At 47.9% G+C, this 15,482-nt stretch overlaps 1 protein-coding gene across 1 annotated transcript in view; it reads right to left on the bottom strand.

Moving 5' to 3' along the window:
• LOC102453877 (potassium voltage-gated channel subfamily KQT member 1-like) overlaps positions 1–15,482 on the bottom strand; it is a 655,800-nt gene that overhangs the window by 292,575 nt on the left and 347,743 nt on the right. The window contains exons 9-11 of the mRNA XM_075901205.2: positions 10,954–11,029; positions 1,976–2,070; positions 907–947 (exon numbers count right to left, since the gene is read on the bottom strand). Of these exons, the coding sequence (XP_075757320.2) occupies positions 907–947; positions 1,976–2,070; positions 10,954–11,029 (212 nt within the window). The remainder of the gene's footprint in view (positions 1–906; positions 948–1,975; positions 2,071–10,953; positions 11,030–15,482) is intronic.

Below are 15,482 nucleotides of genomic sequence, written 5' to 3' on the forward strand. Positions count from 1 at the left end.
ATAGATACAAAAAGCTGTCTCATAAAATGTATTTCAGTTGTCTACAACACTATGTTCAAGTAATACAAATTAGAACTCTAATCTGGTAATATTTAACCCCAAGTAAAAAAAACCAACATCCACAAATCCTGAAGTCTCACATTTTTTTCAGAAACTGCACAATGGAAATATATAAACTGAGGGTGCAAACATACATAAATATGTGCAAACTGGCTGATTCCCCCACTACAGCCCAAACAGTAATGAGACAGAAGAGCATACTGTGTATTTCAGTTTGCTGCAGCTTCCCTGCAGTGGTTAGACTTACTTCCTTTCATTTTGAGAGATATTGCGGGTTCCTGTATTATTTTTCATTTTAACTATAGAGTATATGGATAATTTTTGTTCAAAAACAGCTAAGCAATGTGGAGCTTAAATAACATTTCCAAAAGTAACTCAGACACTCAGAATCCTACATCCCATTGACCTCTAATGAGACTGATGCTTCTGAGCGCCTAAAGTCACTTTGTAAAATAGGACTTAGGTGCTTTTGAAAGTTTTGATCCTAAATCCAAACCCACTGAATCTTTCAAAAAGGAAAAGACCTTGTAAAATGTAAACAACATATATCCAATCCAGCCATAAATAGTTTAGAAAGCTCTTTGGTATGGCAAACCTTATTACAAGAGATGTATTCAGGCTCCTCTGTCCTGATGCACGTTTTTAACAGCTGTAGTCAATTTTTGTTGAATCCCAGCAGCCCTACAGCCCTACATGAATGCCAGGTAACAATCTTTCTGCAGCTGTACTGGGCCTATTAACGGCATCCAACAATTGACTGTGTGATTGGTCTACATTAGTCTACCATCAGCTATTTATACTGAATGATGGAGCCATTCATGTTATTAAAAAAAATAACCATCATACCTGGAAGAAACAGGCCAGGCTTCCCTAAGGAATGATCCAGCCTGAAAAGAAAACAGAATCATTTTAGTTTGCCAGCAGCAGAATTATCAAACAACTTATTGTCTGCGGCTTGGAATAGTACACATGCATATTTTACATGCAAAAGTACAGTAGGTTTAAACCAACAGCAAGGCAAGTGAGAATGCTGGTCTTGCATGACTTTCTGGATTTACATACAGTCAGCAGTCTGGCCCCTCAAGTAAAGTTATTTGTTGGGATAAAGCTGCATTGTTACTGTGGTTTCCATAGACGCTGTTATTTTACTTATTTCTTCTGTTTTCTTTTTATAGCTAAAATAATTTAGACCCATATTGTAGTGAATCCAGAAACTATGAATATCCAAATAAAATGCCTTAATGATATTTGTTTCTCACTCACACAGAGACAGATTTTTTAAAAATCATTTTATTTTGAAAAAGTGAACCCAGTCTTGCTCCGTAGGAATTCTGCCTATGGAAGATGTGGCTCTGGTGTCCTTAATTACTCGTGAGTGCTCTACAAAGACAAAAAAAGCCAGTCTCATGCTGAAATCCAGAAATACATTTTTAAGGCAAAATTTCATATAACTGATTCAACAGTTGAGAATATATGTGAAAGAAAAAAAAGCAAGAGAGGGGGGTGATTGTGGGAGACGAGGGGGGAAGAAGAGTTTCAGATATATAGGCAAGCACAAATAAAATAATGACTTCTCCTAGCTATTGCAAGTCACACAGAGGAGATAGAAAGGAAAGTTGTTACTGCAAGAATTTTTTTCTTTTGTGAGAACTAGTCTGAAATGCCCGGCCTACGTCCTAAATTTCATAGTACTTACCTCAATGTCTTTCCTTCCTTTTTTGATGTTTTGGGTAGGGCTTTGATATTATTTTTGAACTTTGGTCATCAATGGGTTAAAAACACATTATGTCAACCTTGCTGATATCATACTTCCATCTTGCAATTTTTGACAATTGATGCTCATTAAATACACACGTCTTTTAAAGCCAGCCGGCACCAGAGAAATCAAATATCTCATTAGAGAGACAGGACATACCTTCTTTGAAGTTCTTTTATGCGAACCATCATATTAAGGTGTCCTTGAGAGTATTGTTCAATTACATCACGTACATCATATGGTTTTCGAGCTTGCTGTGAAAGGAATAATATGAAAGACATGTAATTACCTTTGTTTTACAGCATTCATTTATATTAATTGGATCATCATTGTTGACCCACTAGAATTCTTCTTGTTATTTTGGAAAGGTCTCTGTAATAACTGAAACATATGATATTCCTGGAAATTATAGGAGTGCATATGAAGCATAAGAACATAGTTGAGCGATAGCCATTCCTGTAAATAAGAGGCACACAGTCACATGCTGAGCAAAATATATTTTAAGCACAGAATACATTTTAAGTACAGAAAGAGTATAAAATGTAAAGGAGGTTACACGTGACTTTCTTCAGCCATATAGATGTCATTCTGTCAGTCCTCAACAGTAGAGAGAATCCCAATTCATGAAGTTTGGATCCACATTTAAAGTCTTCCAAACTTTGTAATGAAATGAGTGTAGTGAAAGGGTTTTGGTCTAGATCATTGGTGAGACAGGTGATTCCTCAAAACTTGACTATTTGGATTTGAGACTGGCTTGGGCCCATATCTACCCAACAGTTCTAGGTGCAAAAAGGAACTAAGGCTAAAATAGAAGTGAAGATAAATGGGCAAAAAGGCTTAAAAAGGAAAAAGTCAGAGAAACCCTGGAGTTTTAGCCTGAGTCCAGCTCTGCTACTAACAGCAAATTGATGAATATGGATGGTGAGACAGAGTATAAAAATAAGCTTGGATAATTTGCATAAAATTCTGTGATTATAAAAGGTGCAGATGGACAAATCAGGGGAGGGAAGAGCTGATCTGCTTTTGAAAATATAAGCATTTTTAGAGCTATCAACCCAGTAGGAAATATGGGGCAAGATGTCCCTGTTTTGGCTTTGGATCAAGAAAAAAAAAGGTACACAGCAAATCTAGTAATTGAAAATAACTGAAAACAGCTCATTAGTCATCTTGTTGTCTGTTTCCACTCTGCCACAGCTTCAGCCAGAGCCATTAGCATGCACCAGTGCACATATGCACAGAACACCTACAGTATGTGTTGGAGTCATGCTTGGAAGGCAGCCACATAGAAATTTCAAATAAAAAGCATGCAACTGGAGTGGAAACAAATCCCATAAAATGAAGAAGTAAAAACTGTTAATGACAAAATACCCTCCTCATGCTCCTCAGTCCGTCGTTACCTATAGCATTGCTTTCAAACACAGCTCAGAGTTTTGTTGTTGTGTGTAGGGGGGTGTGTGTTTGCATTTAAAGCTTTCAATTTATTGCCAATTTTCCCCCTGTTCACAGCTACATTTGCTGTAGACGCTGACACATCACTATTTCTGGCCAGAAAAGTGGGCCATTGTCTTTCCCCAGAGAAACAGTGCCAATATTACTCTTTAGATTGACTGGCAGGGGTGCTTTGAGTGCATTTTGGCTAACCCTCTCTCCCTTCTTTTGGACACTCTCTATTTAAAGATGATGCATGGCCCAGTGCCTAAATGTACTAGGCTTTTTGTGTTTATTTTTAAATATGGGTTACCATGGACATAATTAATTCTCCTCATTCCCAATACAATTCCACTTTCCCCCTTAAAACTCTCTTTATTCCTGCTACCAAACCATCAGCACTAAAGCCTTGCTTTGTAAAGTACTGTACATTGAATGCTGCATGAGCCCAGTCTAAAGTTGGGAAAGAATCACGATTCAAAAAAAAATCTTTCTACTTGTACTCTTTTTCTTTCATTTTCCCCAATAGCCCTCCTTAGATCTGAACATCTTATCCCCTTGCCAGCTTCTGGCACAATGTCCACAGACATGCCTCGACTAAACACACTCTATGGCCAAGTTCTTACTGAAAAAAACTACAATAAACAGTACCACTAGGGAAGGAAATAATGAAAACCCCCTGGGAAATCTGGCAAATGTAAAACTCCCTGAGCCCAAGTAATCAGGGTCAATCTTATGGGTGGGTGACAGGGTCAGGGGTGTGCCATGGCGTAGAGGCAAGGAGTGGGGCAAGCCTGGGTCATGAGGCTGCAGAAGGGAGCTCAGGGCACTGGAGTGGGGAGGTGATGGGTGAGGCGATGGATGGGGGACAGCGGGTCAGGAGGGATGGCTGGAAAGCCTGGGTAGGCAGCAGGGATCAGGAGAAATGGGGGGGGATGGTGAGGAGGTAGTGGGCCAGGAGAGTCAATGTGCAAGTTTGCAGGGCACCATTTTCCCTAATGCTGGCCCTGCAAGCAATTCTCAAACTCCCCCATCCTGCACTCTCCCCCCCATAATTTAACCTTGATCCGGGCCATTTGAACTCAACATTCTAAATCAGGCGTGGGCAATAATTTTTGCCCAGGGCCACCCTGGAAGGGACGGGGCCTAAATGGGAAGGAGCAGGCCTACCCATCCCCAGACCATGATTGTCTGGGGCTGGGGGAGCCCCTTTGCTCCCCCTTCCTGGAAGACGCTTGGCATGCTCCCCTACCCCCAGGCCAATCAGGGCCCGGGGAGCATGGGAAGCCTTTTTCCACCCTACAAGGAGTATGTGGTGCTTTGAAGTACTGCGGGCTCCTCACAGGGCTTGGGCAGGGCTAAGGAAGCTTCAAAGGGCCACGTGCTCCTGCCAGGGTGGGAGGAGGCTTTGCGCACTCCCCCGCCCCCAGGCCAAGTAAGGCCTGGGGGTGAGGGAGCAGCAGGGTCTCCGCAGACCGGATCCACCCACTTGGCAGGCCGGATATGGCCCCCGGAGGTCCTTTTGCCCACTTCTGTTCTAAATCCATCTCAAATTCAATATCTTTTCATTAAAGACATTCAAGCGTATCTGAAACACATTATCTGTATCCCAATTCATCAAATCTACCTCAAACTCCCCTCTACTTTGGCTTCTGTTTCGCGACCACATGATCATCTGCATATCGATTTGCCAATCTCATCTAATACACAAAGGCTGTGTCTACACTGGGCCACTTATTCCGGAAAAGCGGCTGCTTTTCCGGAATAAGCTGCGAGCTGTCTACACTGGCCCCTTGAATTTCCGGAAAAGCAATGACGCTCTACTGTACAAAATCAGCTGCTATTCCGGAAACCGTACGCTGCTCCCGCTCGGGCATAAGTCCTTATTCCGGAAAAGCTTTTCCGGAAAAGGGCCAGTGTAGACAGCTTTTCCGGAAAAGCAGAAGAAACGGAAAAAAGCGGTTTGGACGCCGCGAGACCCCCTAGGAGCCTGGACTTCCTGGTAACCCAAGCTCCTACAGAGCTCGGACGCTGCTGGGCGCCCGTGGCAGGAGCCTGCCGGAGAGCGTGCAGCTTGAGCTCTGGCACGTGGCGCTGTGCTGCTCAAGAGCCACCTCTGAGCCCAGCATGGCAGCTGCAGGTGGTGAGCCACCTGCACCCGCAGGGGAGGAAGCCGCCAGGGGCCGGAAACGCCGGGTCCCATTCTGGACCCACAGGGAGCTGGAGACCCTCCTGGACCTCTGGCAGGAGCAGGAGGGTCTCCACGACCTGCAGTCCCACCGCCGCAATGCAGACCTGTACACGCGGCTGGCGCAGAACCTGGCGCAGCAGGGACACCCCGGCCGCAACTGCGAGCAGGTGCGGTCCAAAGTAAAAGCACTGCGGCTGGGGTATGTGCGGGCCACCGACGGAAGGGGGGCAGGACCCGATGCCTGCCCCTATTACGACCGGCTCCATGCTTTTCTGGGCCAGCCAGCCCTGGAAGCCCCAGCCGTCCCTGTGGACACCTGCCAGCGCCCCCCCATCAACCGTCCCACCGAGCCAGGGGAGGGAGAAGACAGCGCCAGCGCGTCTGGAGGTGAGGAGGCCAGCGTTGCCACCGCCCAGCAGGTCCCCTCCAGCAGCTCCTCCGAGGCCGACGCCGGGGAGGAACCCACTGGTGAGTTTGTGCAGTTTGCACTCCCAACAGGCGGGGGCGGAGGGGGGGGGGGGGGGGGCAGGTGCCCGGAGGGAGGAGGGGGAGAGCATGTCACTCAGGCCACGTGAGCTGCACGCTGCGTAGCATGAGGCAGTTAGCAGCACGTGCAACCATGTGCAGCCTGGTGACCGAGCGGCACGTAGCCGCGGCAGGCAACTGCAGGGCACGCCTGGGACCGTGCTGCTCACACACTCATTCGGCGGGACCAGGGGAAAGGGTGGATGCCGGCTGGAACCGGCCAGGGCCCCAGGGACTCAGCCCAGAGCCCGCAGCTCCACTAAGGGTGCAGCACGGAGAACGGCACACTGTCCCATGCCTCGCTGTGAGGCACAGCCAGCTGCTATTGGGTACACCGCAGCGTCACGGTCCTGTGACCGTGGACCCCCACCGGGCCCCTCGCCTGCTCCCGGTGCTTTGGTTGCCTCCCCGAGGGAAGTGCCCACTGTGGCCACACATGTCCCTGGGCTACCGGGCTTGCGGGAGAGATAGTGGGAGGGGGAAGGGCCCCTGAGTGTTGCTGCAAGGATGGAACATCCCCCCACCCAGTCACTCTTCTGGTTCCGTCCAGGAGATATCCCACGTGAGGGGGTCTGAGAGCCCAGACCGCCTCTGCCAGATGTGCTCCCAGGCACTGCGTGGGGATGCATCTCGCTCCCTGTCTAACACCAGTGATTAGACCAATGCTTTTCACTCCACCGGCAGGGAGTTCCACAAGTGAACGCAGCACAATCACCCTCCATGGGGCCAGGATACAGACCGGTGCTTACAGTATTGCATGGGGGACCCTACTCCAGGGGCGGTCCCCCTTGCAAATGTACAACACGGGGGCAGGAGGGGAACCGAGTGGGCCCAAGCCACACAACTGTGGGGTCACCTGGGCTCAGGGGTGGAGGGCATGCGGTGTGGGGACAGTGGACGGCCTGCCTGACTGACCCATCCTTTCTTCTCTTCCCTGCAGCGGGACCCAGCACCAGACCCTCCACTGCGGCAGCAGCGGCACCCCCAGCAGGCCAACCCCGGAGGCACAGGCTCCTCCAGAGGGACCAGATGCTTCGCCGGTACATCAACGCCGTGGAGGCAATCCAGGCCTCCATCGCGGAGCGGGTGCAGGGGAACCTGCAGTGGCGGCAGGACGCCTGGGCTGCCTTCCTGGACAAATGCCGAGGGATGCGCACCACAATGGACACGCTGACGGCACATATTGTGCATGCGATTCATTATGGCATGGGCGGAGCCCAGGCCCCCGCCATCCCTCCCGTAGCACAGCTCATGCCTCCTCCCATCCCAGCTCCTGCCCCTGTTCCTGCCATCCCAGCTCCTGCCCCTGCCCCTGCCCCTGCTCCTGCCCCTGGCCACCTCCGCGTGCAGCCTGCCCCGACGCAGTCTGCCCAGCGTGGGCAGGCTGGCCCCCAGAGGAGCGCTCGCAGGGGCCGCCCATCCCAGTAACTGCCCCCCCCTTCCTGTCCCAGTTGAAGGTCTCCCCCCCCCCCTTGTAAATAAACAGTTCTCTATTTTGCTGTTCATTCCTGTGTTGGGTATTGTGTAACTCTAGGTAGTGTACGAAATGATGTGAGATGCCAAGTAGCCACTTAAATGTAACATGGTGGCAAACTGTGGAGAACGAAATCTGTACTCTATCACTGGGGGGGGGCCTTCGTAAGTGGTCAGTGGTTTGTGGCGCAGAAATAAATGCTGACACTTTTCACTAAAATGTAAACCACAAACTATATTTACATAGATAACAAACTAGCAAGAACGGTTACAAGATGCACACAACAGATAATTAAACATAGTTCTAGGCGCAGGGAGGACGATTGGTGGTGTTGCTGGCCACCTCAATCCTTTGGTCCTTCCGGGCCTCAGGAGAGGAACAGCCAGGAGATCCCTCAACGGAAGATGACTGGAATCAGGTACGCTCCCTGTGCAAGGGAGGGGCGGCCCAAGCCCCTGGGCAACCCAGCCGGGAGTCTTGGCTGTCCCTGGGCCTGGAGTGCAGCACCCTCCCTCCATCCCACTCCCCCTGGGACTTACCTCCACGACGATCACTCCGACGGTTGATCTTCCCACCCCGAACTGCTGGGCCACCGAGCGGTAGCTGTCCGGTGTGGCCAGCTTCCAGAGCGCGATGGCGACCCTCTTCTTCACGGGGATGGGTGCCCGCAGCCGGGTGGTGGCTCTCTGCAGCGCGGGGGTGAACCAGGTGCACAGCTGCAGGAAGGTCCGCTTTCTCATCCAGAAATTCCGGATCCACTGGTGGTCGTCCCATCGTCCGAGGACCACCCGGTCCCACCAGTCGGTGCTGCTCTCCAAACTCCAGATGGGCCGGTCTACGGTCGGGTGCTGATGCCACACGGTTGCCAGGGCCTCCCTGGTGAGGGAGTCCAAGGTGATCTCTGCCTCCTGGTCCATGAACAGCATGGCACTGGCCTGCAGCAGGAGCCGCAGCCACCTGTACAGCCCCAACAGGGGCCCGACCAGGCACATGGCCACCCGTGGCTCCATAGCAGACAGAGCAGGGCAGGAAAAAAAACCGCAGGCAAAAGCAGTTGAGGGCCAAAGGGTGGTGTCCCCAAAAGTCAGAGGGCAACCACAGACCCTGCGAAGGGTGTCAGTCCCTGGCAGAGGCCCGAAGGCACAAGAGCAGGAGACCAACGGCTGCCCGGAGAGACCCCTTTAACCACGTGTCTGAACGGCGCTCTGGCCCCGCCCCCAGAAAGGTCTGGTGGCCTTTGCCCTCTTCAAAATGGCTCCGGTCTTCTGCTTTTCCAGAAAAGCGTGCCGCCAATGTAGACGCGCTTTTCCGGAAAAGCGCTTCGTTACAACGATAACTCCGGGGCCAATGTAGACGCTCCTTTTCTGGAAAAACTGAAAACGGAATAGTATTCCGTTTTAAGCATTTCCGGAAAAAGGTGCCAGTGTAGACATAGCCAAAGATTTCTAGGATATCTTTAAAAAAATGGTCACAAACTCAGGTCTGTGGGTTCAGAACATTGCAAGTTGGTTTTACGTTCTGACCCTTGTGGGTAAATATTAGAGCTTACATCAAATTTGCTGGAAACCATGTTGGCCATACAGGTTTCCATTTTTTATATCACTTCACAAATAGCATGAAAGCTATTAGCTAATGGACTGTGTGGGAAACCTGTAGCCAGATTTTCAGAAGGAATGAAAATCCACATACAGGCAGTCCCCGGGATACATGGATCCGACTTACATCGGATCCCTACTTACAAACGGGGTGAGGCAACCCCACACTAGCTGCTTCCCCCCAGCAGACCAGGGAGACGCGGAGCGGCTTTTCTCAGCAGACACCTCAGCTTGAGAATAAAGGACAGAGGGAAGTGAGGTGTGGGAGAATAAAACTGAGCTCTGGAGAAATGTTTGGCTAGAGTTTCCCCTACAATATGTACAAGTTCCGACTTACATACAAATTCAACTTAAGAACAAACCTACAGTCCCTATCTTGTACGTAATCCGGGGACTGCCTGTATTTTGTTGAACTCAATGGAAGTTGCAGGTGCTGAGCACCTTTGAAAATCTGGTCGCTAGTTATTACAAGAAGTAAACCATAATCTAGATATTTGAGAGAGTTTGTCTGTTTGATCAAGAACTCCTCTTAAATGGTAAAAGCTTGGACCACTGAGTTCAGTATACAGCCTCCTCTTCTCCTAACCTAAAGCAAGATCAGGGGTTGGTTGTGCCAGGAAAATGGGATGTGCCTGGAATGGGATTACTACTCATAAAACTAAACAGAAAAGAGACAGAATCACTAAAGCAAGTACAGGCCTCAAAATTGACTTAACTAAGTGAATGCTGAAAGAGACTGAACCAAGATGAGTCAGAAAAACAGAAAGAACCTAGATTGTGATTGCTTCGCAATAAACCTTACAGAAAAGTGATAAAATGGAGAATTTTGGAGTAGTGCTTTGTTTTGGCACAGCGAAATCAATGCTTAAGCCTTGAAAACTAGAAGACAATGTTATTGGAAACCAAATTGACCCCAACCCTTTTATGTGAAAACATAGAGAAAGATAAGAGTTTGTAGGAATGAAGAAAAAGCACACGTGATGGAATAGCCATTTAGAAATATTTATTAAAATTAACTTAATAAAATAACATTGTATTTTTGAAAAATACAGTCATCTAAAGAAAGCATGTACATTTTCTTTTTATTCCCCTCACCCTCAAATTAATTGAGTTAAGAATCCGAGAAATGCTGGGTAAATCTGCTAGTTAAATTAATAATAAAGAACTACTATAATGGGAAGTTAGGAAAGTAGAATTTAGGCAGGTGAATGAAAAAGATTTCCCAAAGTGACAAGTGATTTTGTATGCTTCTAATTTTTAGATGAGTTACCTGAGCATTCTGAAAGAAAGTTACCATTCAGACAGTGGACACACACTACTTTCTGAAAATCAGGCCCCCTTTAATATGTCTCAAGTTGGGCACTCAAAACCACTAGCCACTTTGGAAAACCTTTATCATGATTTTGAAAGTCATACTCTATTATATACGACCAATCCAGTTACGTCTGTTTTAGTGCACACACTTTGTTCTCTAGACATTCTCATGGTGACTAGATGATCATCATAATACATAGGCAGCTGCGCTGTAGCAGGATCCTCTATGTAGTCTTTTCTGTTAGCTGAGTAACCTGCACGAGCATATTATTTTATTCCAAAGGAAAAAAAACCTGATCATTTTAATTAAAGATGCTGTCACTAAAAGGTAAGTGAAAAACAATGATGGAGCCGAGTCTAGAGATGCTGCATGTTTGAGTGTTGCGGAGCACGCACTGCTGTTAACTGGGAGTTCTGTACATATTGTGAAATTTGCCCCTATGTCGAGAGCAGGAGGTCTAGTGTTTAAGTACATAAGCTTTTTCCCAGCCTTGTGCTCAAGGGCAAATTTACCCATTCAGCATTTTCAAGGTCCATCCCAGTGCTTCCCCCCTAAACAAACACACACACACACACACACACATTTTTCTCACTCATCCCTACTTGTTACCTGAAATTTTCTTCTGGCTACAAAATATTGCATTCGCCTTATGACTTTGACAGCTGTTCGGTGTGCTTCAGTTAACCTGCCGAATAAAACACACACACACAAAAAAGATAGAAAAAGATGATTGTAAACAATGAACTACAACATGTCCCAATTCTTTTCTACAATATCAAATTATTACACAGTACATTAAGGATGTATGCCTCTTTTGTTCCATTGCCTTACCTTCTTGTATAGTTCTGCCTCTAAGTATAATAAATTGATAAGAGAGACAGTAGAAGCAGGTGTACAAAGATAAAATGTGGGGGGATTAGACAGGATTACTGTCATTGCATATAACTGGCATCAGTTTGAGGAATGTGAAATGTTTTTAGAACCATGACCACATTCCTTATTTTGCTTTTATTGAATGGTTGCCCACGAGCTCCAAAGCATGGAAATTAAGTCCTTTGAAAAGTGCTTTGATTCTTCAGAGGAGGGGGGAGTAGGAGAGAATAAGGAACCATAAGATTTGAAACAAGCCTAACACAACCCACATGCATAAATTACATATTTTGTGTGTTTGTACCTGTATAAACACACACACACACACACACACACACACACACACACACACACACACACACACACAGTAATGTTCTATTGCACACCATATATTTGAGATGAGCAAAGTTATATTTATTCTCCCGAGCTGGCAACAGTCTTCGGAGGGCAACGCTTGACATCATCATTGACATCTGATGACAGCCTCGAAAAGGCCAGCCAGCACGGTGGCTGGATCCGCCAAGTATCCTGAAAGCAGATCCAGCTGCTTCTCCCCTAGTGCCACTCACTGGGGAAAGGAGCCAGCAGGAGGCCCTGGTTTCTCCTGGCCTGAGGTGCCCCTTTACAGAGTGACGGCCTTAAAGTCGCAATGATTTCAGTGCATTACAAAACAATTCCTATTGATTGGGCAATGTACCACAATCAGGAATATTATTTTATACTTTGTGGAAATATTATACAGTAAAACTCCAGTGGTCCGGCATCCAATGGTCCGGTACTCCTGATGGTCCGGCACCATCTGGAACCCAGAAGTGCTCCGGGCAGCCGGACAATTGGAGCTGCTCTGCCCCCGGCTTCCCCGATTCAGCCGCTGCTGAAACTGACCAGCTGCTCTGCCCCAGGCTTCCCGGAGTCAGCCGCTGATCAGTTTCAGCAGCGGCTGACTTGGGGAAGTCTGAGGCAGAGCAGCTGGGGTGCTGCCGGGTTAGTCCCGCAGCTCCAAGGGGCACATCCCCCCCCACTCCACCCCAGATCCCTCATAGCCTCCCCTTCCGATAGTCCGGCATATCTCATAATCCGGCACCCCCTGGGTCCTAAAGGTGCCAGATTATCAGAAGTTTACTGTACAGGCAGTCCCCGGGTTACGTGGGTCCGACTTAAGTCGGACCCCTAGTTACGAACCGGGGGGGGGCCGCTAGTGCGGGGTGCCTCCCACACTGGCGCCACCTCCGGCGGCGCGGGGAGAGCTTCCCCCCAGCAGACCAGGGAGTTGCGGAGCTAGCGCCCCCCCCCCCAAAAGCAGACCAAGGAGACGCGGAGCGGGTTTCTCGCCGTGGAGGACGCGGGCGGCGGGACCGCCGAGATGTGCCGCGGTCCCACTGCTCGTGTCCTCCACGGCAAGAAAAGCCGCTCCGCGTCTCCCTGGTCTGCTGGGGGGGGGCGCAGCTAGTGCACCCCACCCCCCAGCAGACCAGGCTTTTCTCGCCGATGCCTGGGGTAGAGTAGCTGGGGGGCTGCCGGGTTGGTCCCACAGCGCCGAGGTGCGGCGCTACTGGACCAAGCCAGCAGCACCCCAGCTGCTCTGCCCCAGGCATCCCCAAGTCAGCCGCTGCTGAAACTGATCAGTGGCTGACTACAGGAAGCCCGAGGCAAAGCTGCTCTGCCCCGGGCATCCTGGAATCAGCCGCTGATCAGTTTCAGCAGCGGCTGAATCGGACATGCCTGGGGTAGAGAAGCTGGGGTGCTGCCGGGTTGGTCCAGTAGCGCCGAGGAGCGGCGCTGCGGGACCAACCCAGCAGCACCCTAGCTGCTCTGCCCCAGGCATGTCCAATTCAGCCGCTGCTGGTCAGTTTCTACAGCAGCTGAATCTGGACGCCAATTCCGACTTACATACAAATTCAACTTAAGAACAAACCTACAGTTCCTATCTTGTACGTAACCCGGGGACTACCTGTATTGTTATTTCTATGTAAGAAAGTCACGAATTGCAATCTAAAATATATTTATACATAGAGTGTCTGTATGAAATGTGTGTGTGTGTGTATACACAATATAACCCCTCCTCTCCCCCCCCCCCCACACAGCATACAGAGAACATTGCAGAGTCAAACAAATGGATTCCAAACTTCTTGGGTGTCACCAACAGAACTGCTCCATTCCAAGCATACACTTGTGTAAACCCATGAAACAAGTACCACAGAGAGCGTGCTAGTAGTTTGGCCTGTAGGACCTTTACTATGACAAAAGGAAAGCACCAAATGTGGCTCTCAGAGATCCAGGTAGGATTGAATGGCTCATGATTAAGAGGGAAATGATTTTTCACCTGTAGACTGAGTACATTTGATACAGAAATCACTGACAGTTATTAAACACAACGTAATTTTTAAAAGAGTGGAACCACAGAGCTCTAAGCATTACCTGTAGGTAAAGAGACCTTGAAACAAACATGTAGATCTGCCTGTCCTGAGATCTGTATGCACCTATAAGGTTCGGTAGTGCTGGGCTACTCAACTTTGGAAGCCCTGGGGGCCACAATGACACACACAGCACATGCTGAAGGCCGCAACTTAAGTGTGGTTGCATATACATGCAAATATATATGCAAATAGCTTCTTTCACACTGATGGGCATGAATACAAAGATTAAAGCAAGACAACACAACATGCAGGCCCCATTTAAGTCAGTTCTGCTGATATTAACACAATGCAATATTTACCCGATTTCTACCCATATGACAGCACTTTTAATGATCAATGACAGTCCAGGAATTTAACCATTAAAAACACATATCAACACAAGACCAATATATTGACTACTTTTTTGTTTTGGCTCCCATCTGTGGGAGTCCTGTGTAAACCCGTGTAAACCCAAACCACACCGTGGACTGCAAACAAATGGGCTGCAGGCCTTATGCGGCCCTTGTGCCATGTGTTGAGTAACTCTGGTTTAGTGCAATTCAAGAAAATGGGTCCTGTAGGGTAAAAACAGCTCCCAACAGATACATCCAATAGAAGATACACATGGGTGAAGACCTCTAAGTCCAACCCTCCTTTTTGGCAAAGGTTTTTTTCTCTACCACACATTCTGTAGCACACTGTCAAGTTTTAAATGTTCCAAGTGATTAACTTGCTAGCACACAATTTAACAGGCCTTGCTGTTTAAAAAAGGTATCTATTTTATGTAATAAAGTAAGAGAAACACTAGATTATAATATAAAGACCCTCAGTGTGGGCTTTTCAAAAGCACTCAGCATTGATCGGACTCTGCACCTAACGGTAAAACTACTATGGTCTTCACTGGGAGAAAGGCTGAGCTGAGTGCTTTTGAAAATCCCTTTCGTATTTGGAGAGCTGGCAATTATCGGTCATATTTAATGATCCTTCACCATAAAAGTAGCAGCACAGAAACCTATGAATTTCTGTTTTAGTGGGAAAAAACACAGTATGAAGGGGTACACATTCAGAGCTAAGATATGTATATTACTTTAATTACCCCCCAAAAGTCCACAGACACATTCTGTCTCCAGAAGATTCACATTTAACTGCTACACCCTAGTGGCGAGTGATAGTTAATTCTTTAAAAAATCAGGTTACCCTGGTTAACCACATTATTGGCTAAATAACCACATTCAACACTGATTTTTAAAAGAAAAAAATTGTTTTGGTGTTAGATGATTCATTCTATTAAGAGACAGATCTAAATTATAGTGTAAGTCATATGCCTGATAGTTTTGTATGGAAACAGGTTTAGTGGTTCCGTTTGGGGGAAGGTGTCGGGTGGAGCATGCTCCCTCCACTTCTTAGAATGGTTATAGTTTGGGGGACAGGAGGTGGCCTTGGATGAGTGTGAAGTAGCACCTGTAGTGGTTGCCCCTTTTGCAGTTTGGGAGCAGGGTGGCTAACACTGCCTTCCAAACTCTGTCCATGTCAAAAAGTGGGGAGGCCTATTCCCTGGAACAAGTTCTGTCATCGGTGCCCCTGCCCTTCTACAAAGATTCCCTTGCACAGATAGGACTACTAAATTATACGTTCCAGGCTTTGAATCACAGCCTAAGATCTGTTTTGTACTTATGACTATTAGACACTGCATAAGGGATGATGCAGAGCCTGGCACTGCAGAGCCATCTTTTAACTGTTTCTGTTTCCCAAGGCTACACCAGAACTGCTTCTTGCCCGGTTCCCACCCTGCCCTTTCACATGCACACTTCTGTGCATGCATTCACACAGACACTCATGCATGCGGGCAAAGGACAGTCTCGTCTTTCACTT

This window comes from Pelodiscus sinensis, chromosome 1 (genome assembly GCF_052426305.1).
Source record: "Pelodiscus sinensis isolate ZL-2025 chromosome 1, ASM5242630v1, whole genome shotgun sequence".
NCBI classification, from domain to species: Eukaryota; Metazoa; Chordata; order Testudines; family Trionychidae; genus Pelodiscus; species Pelodiscus sinensis.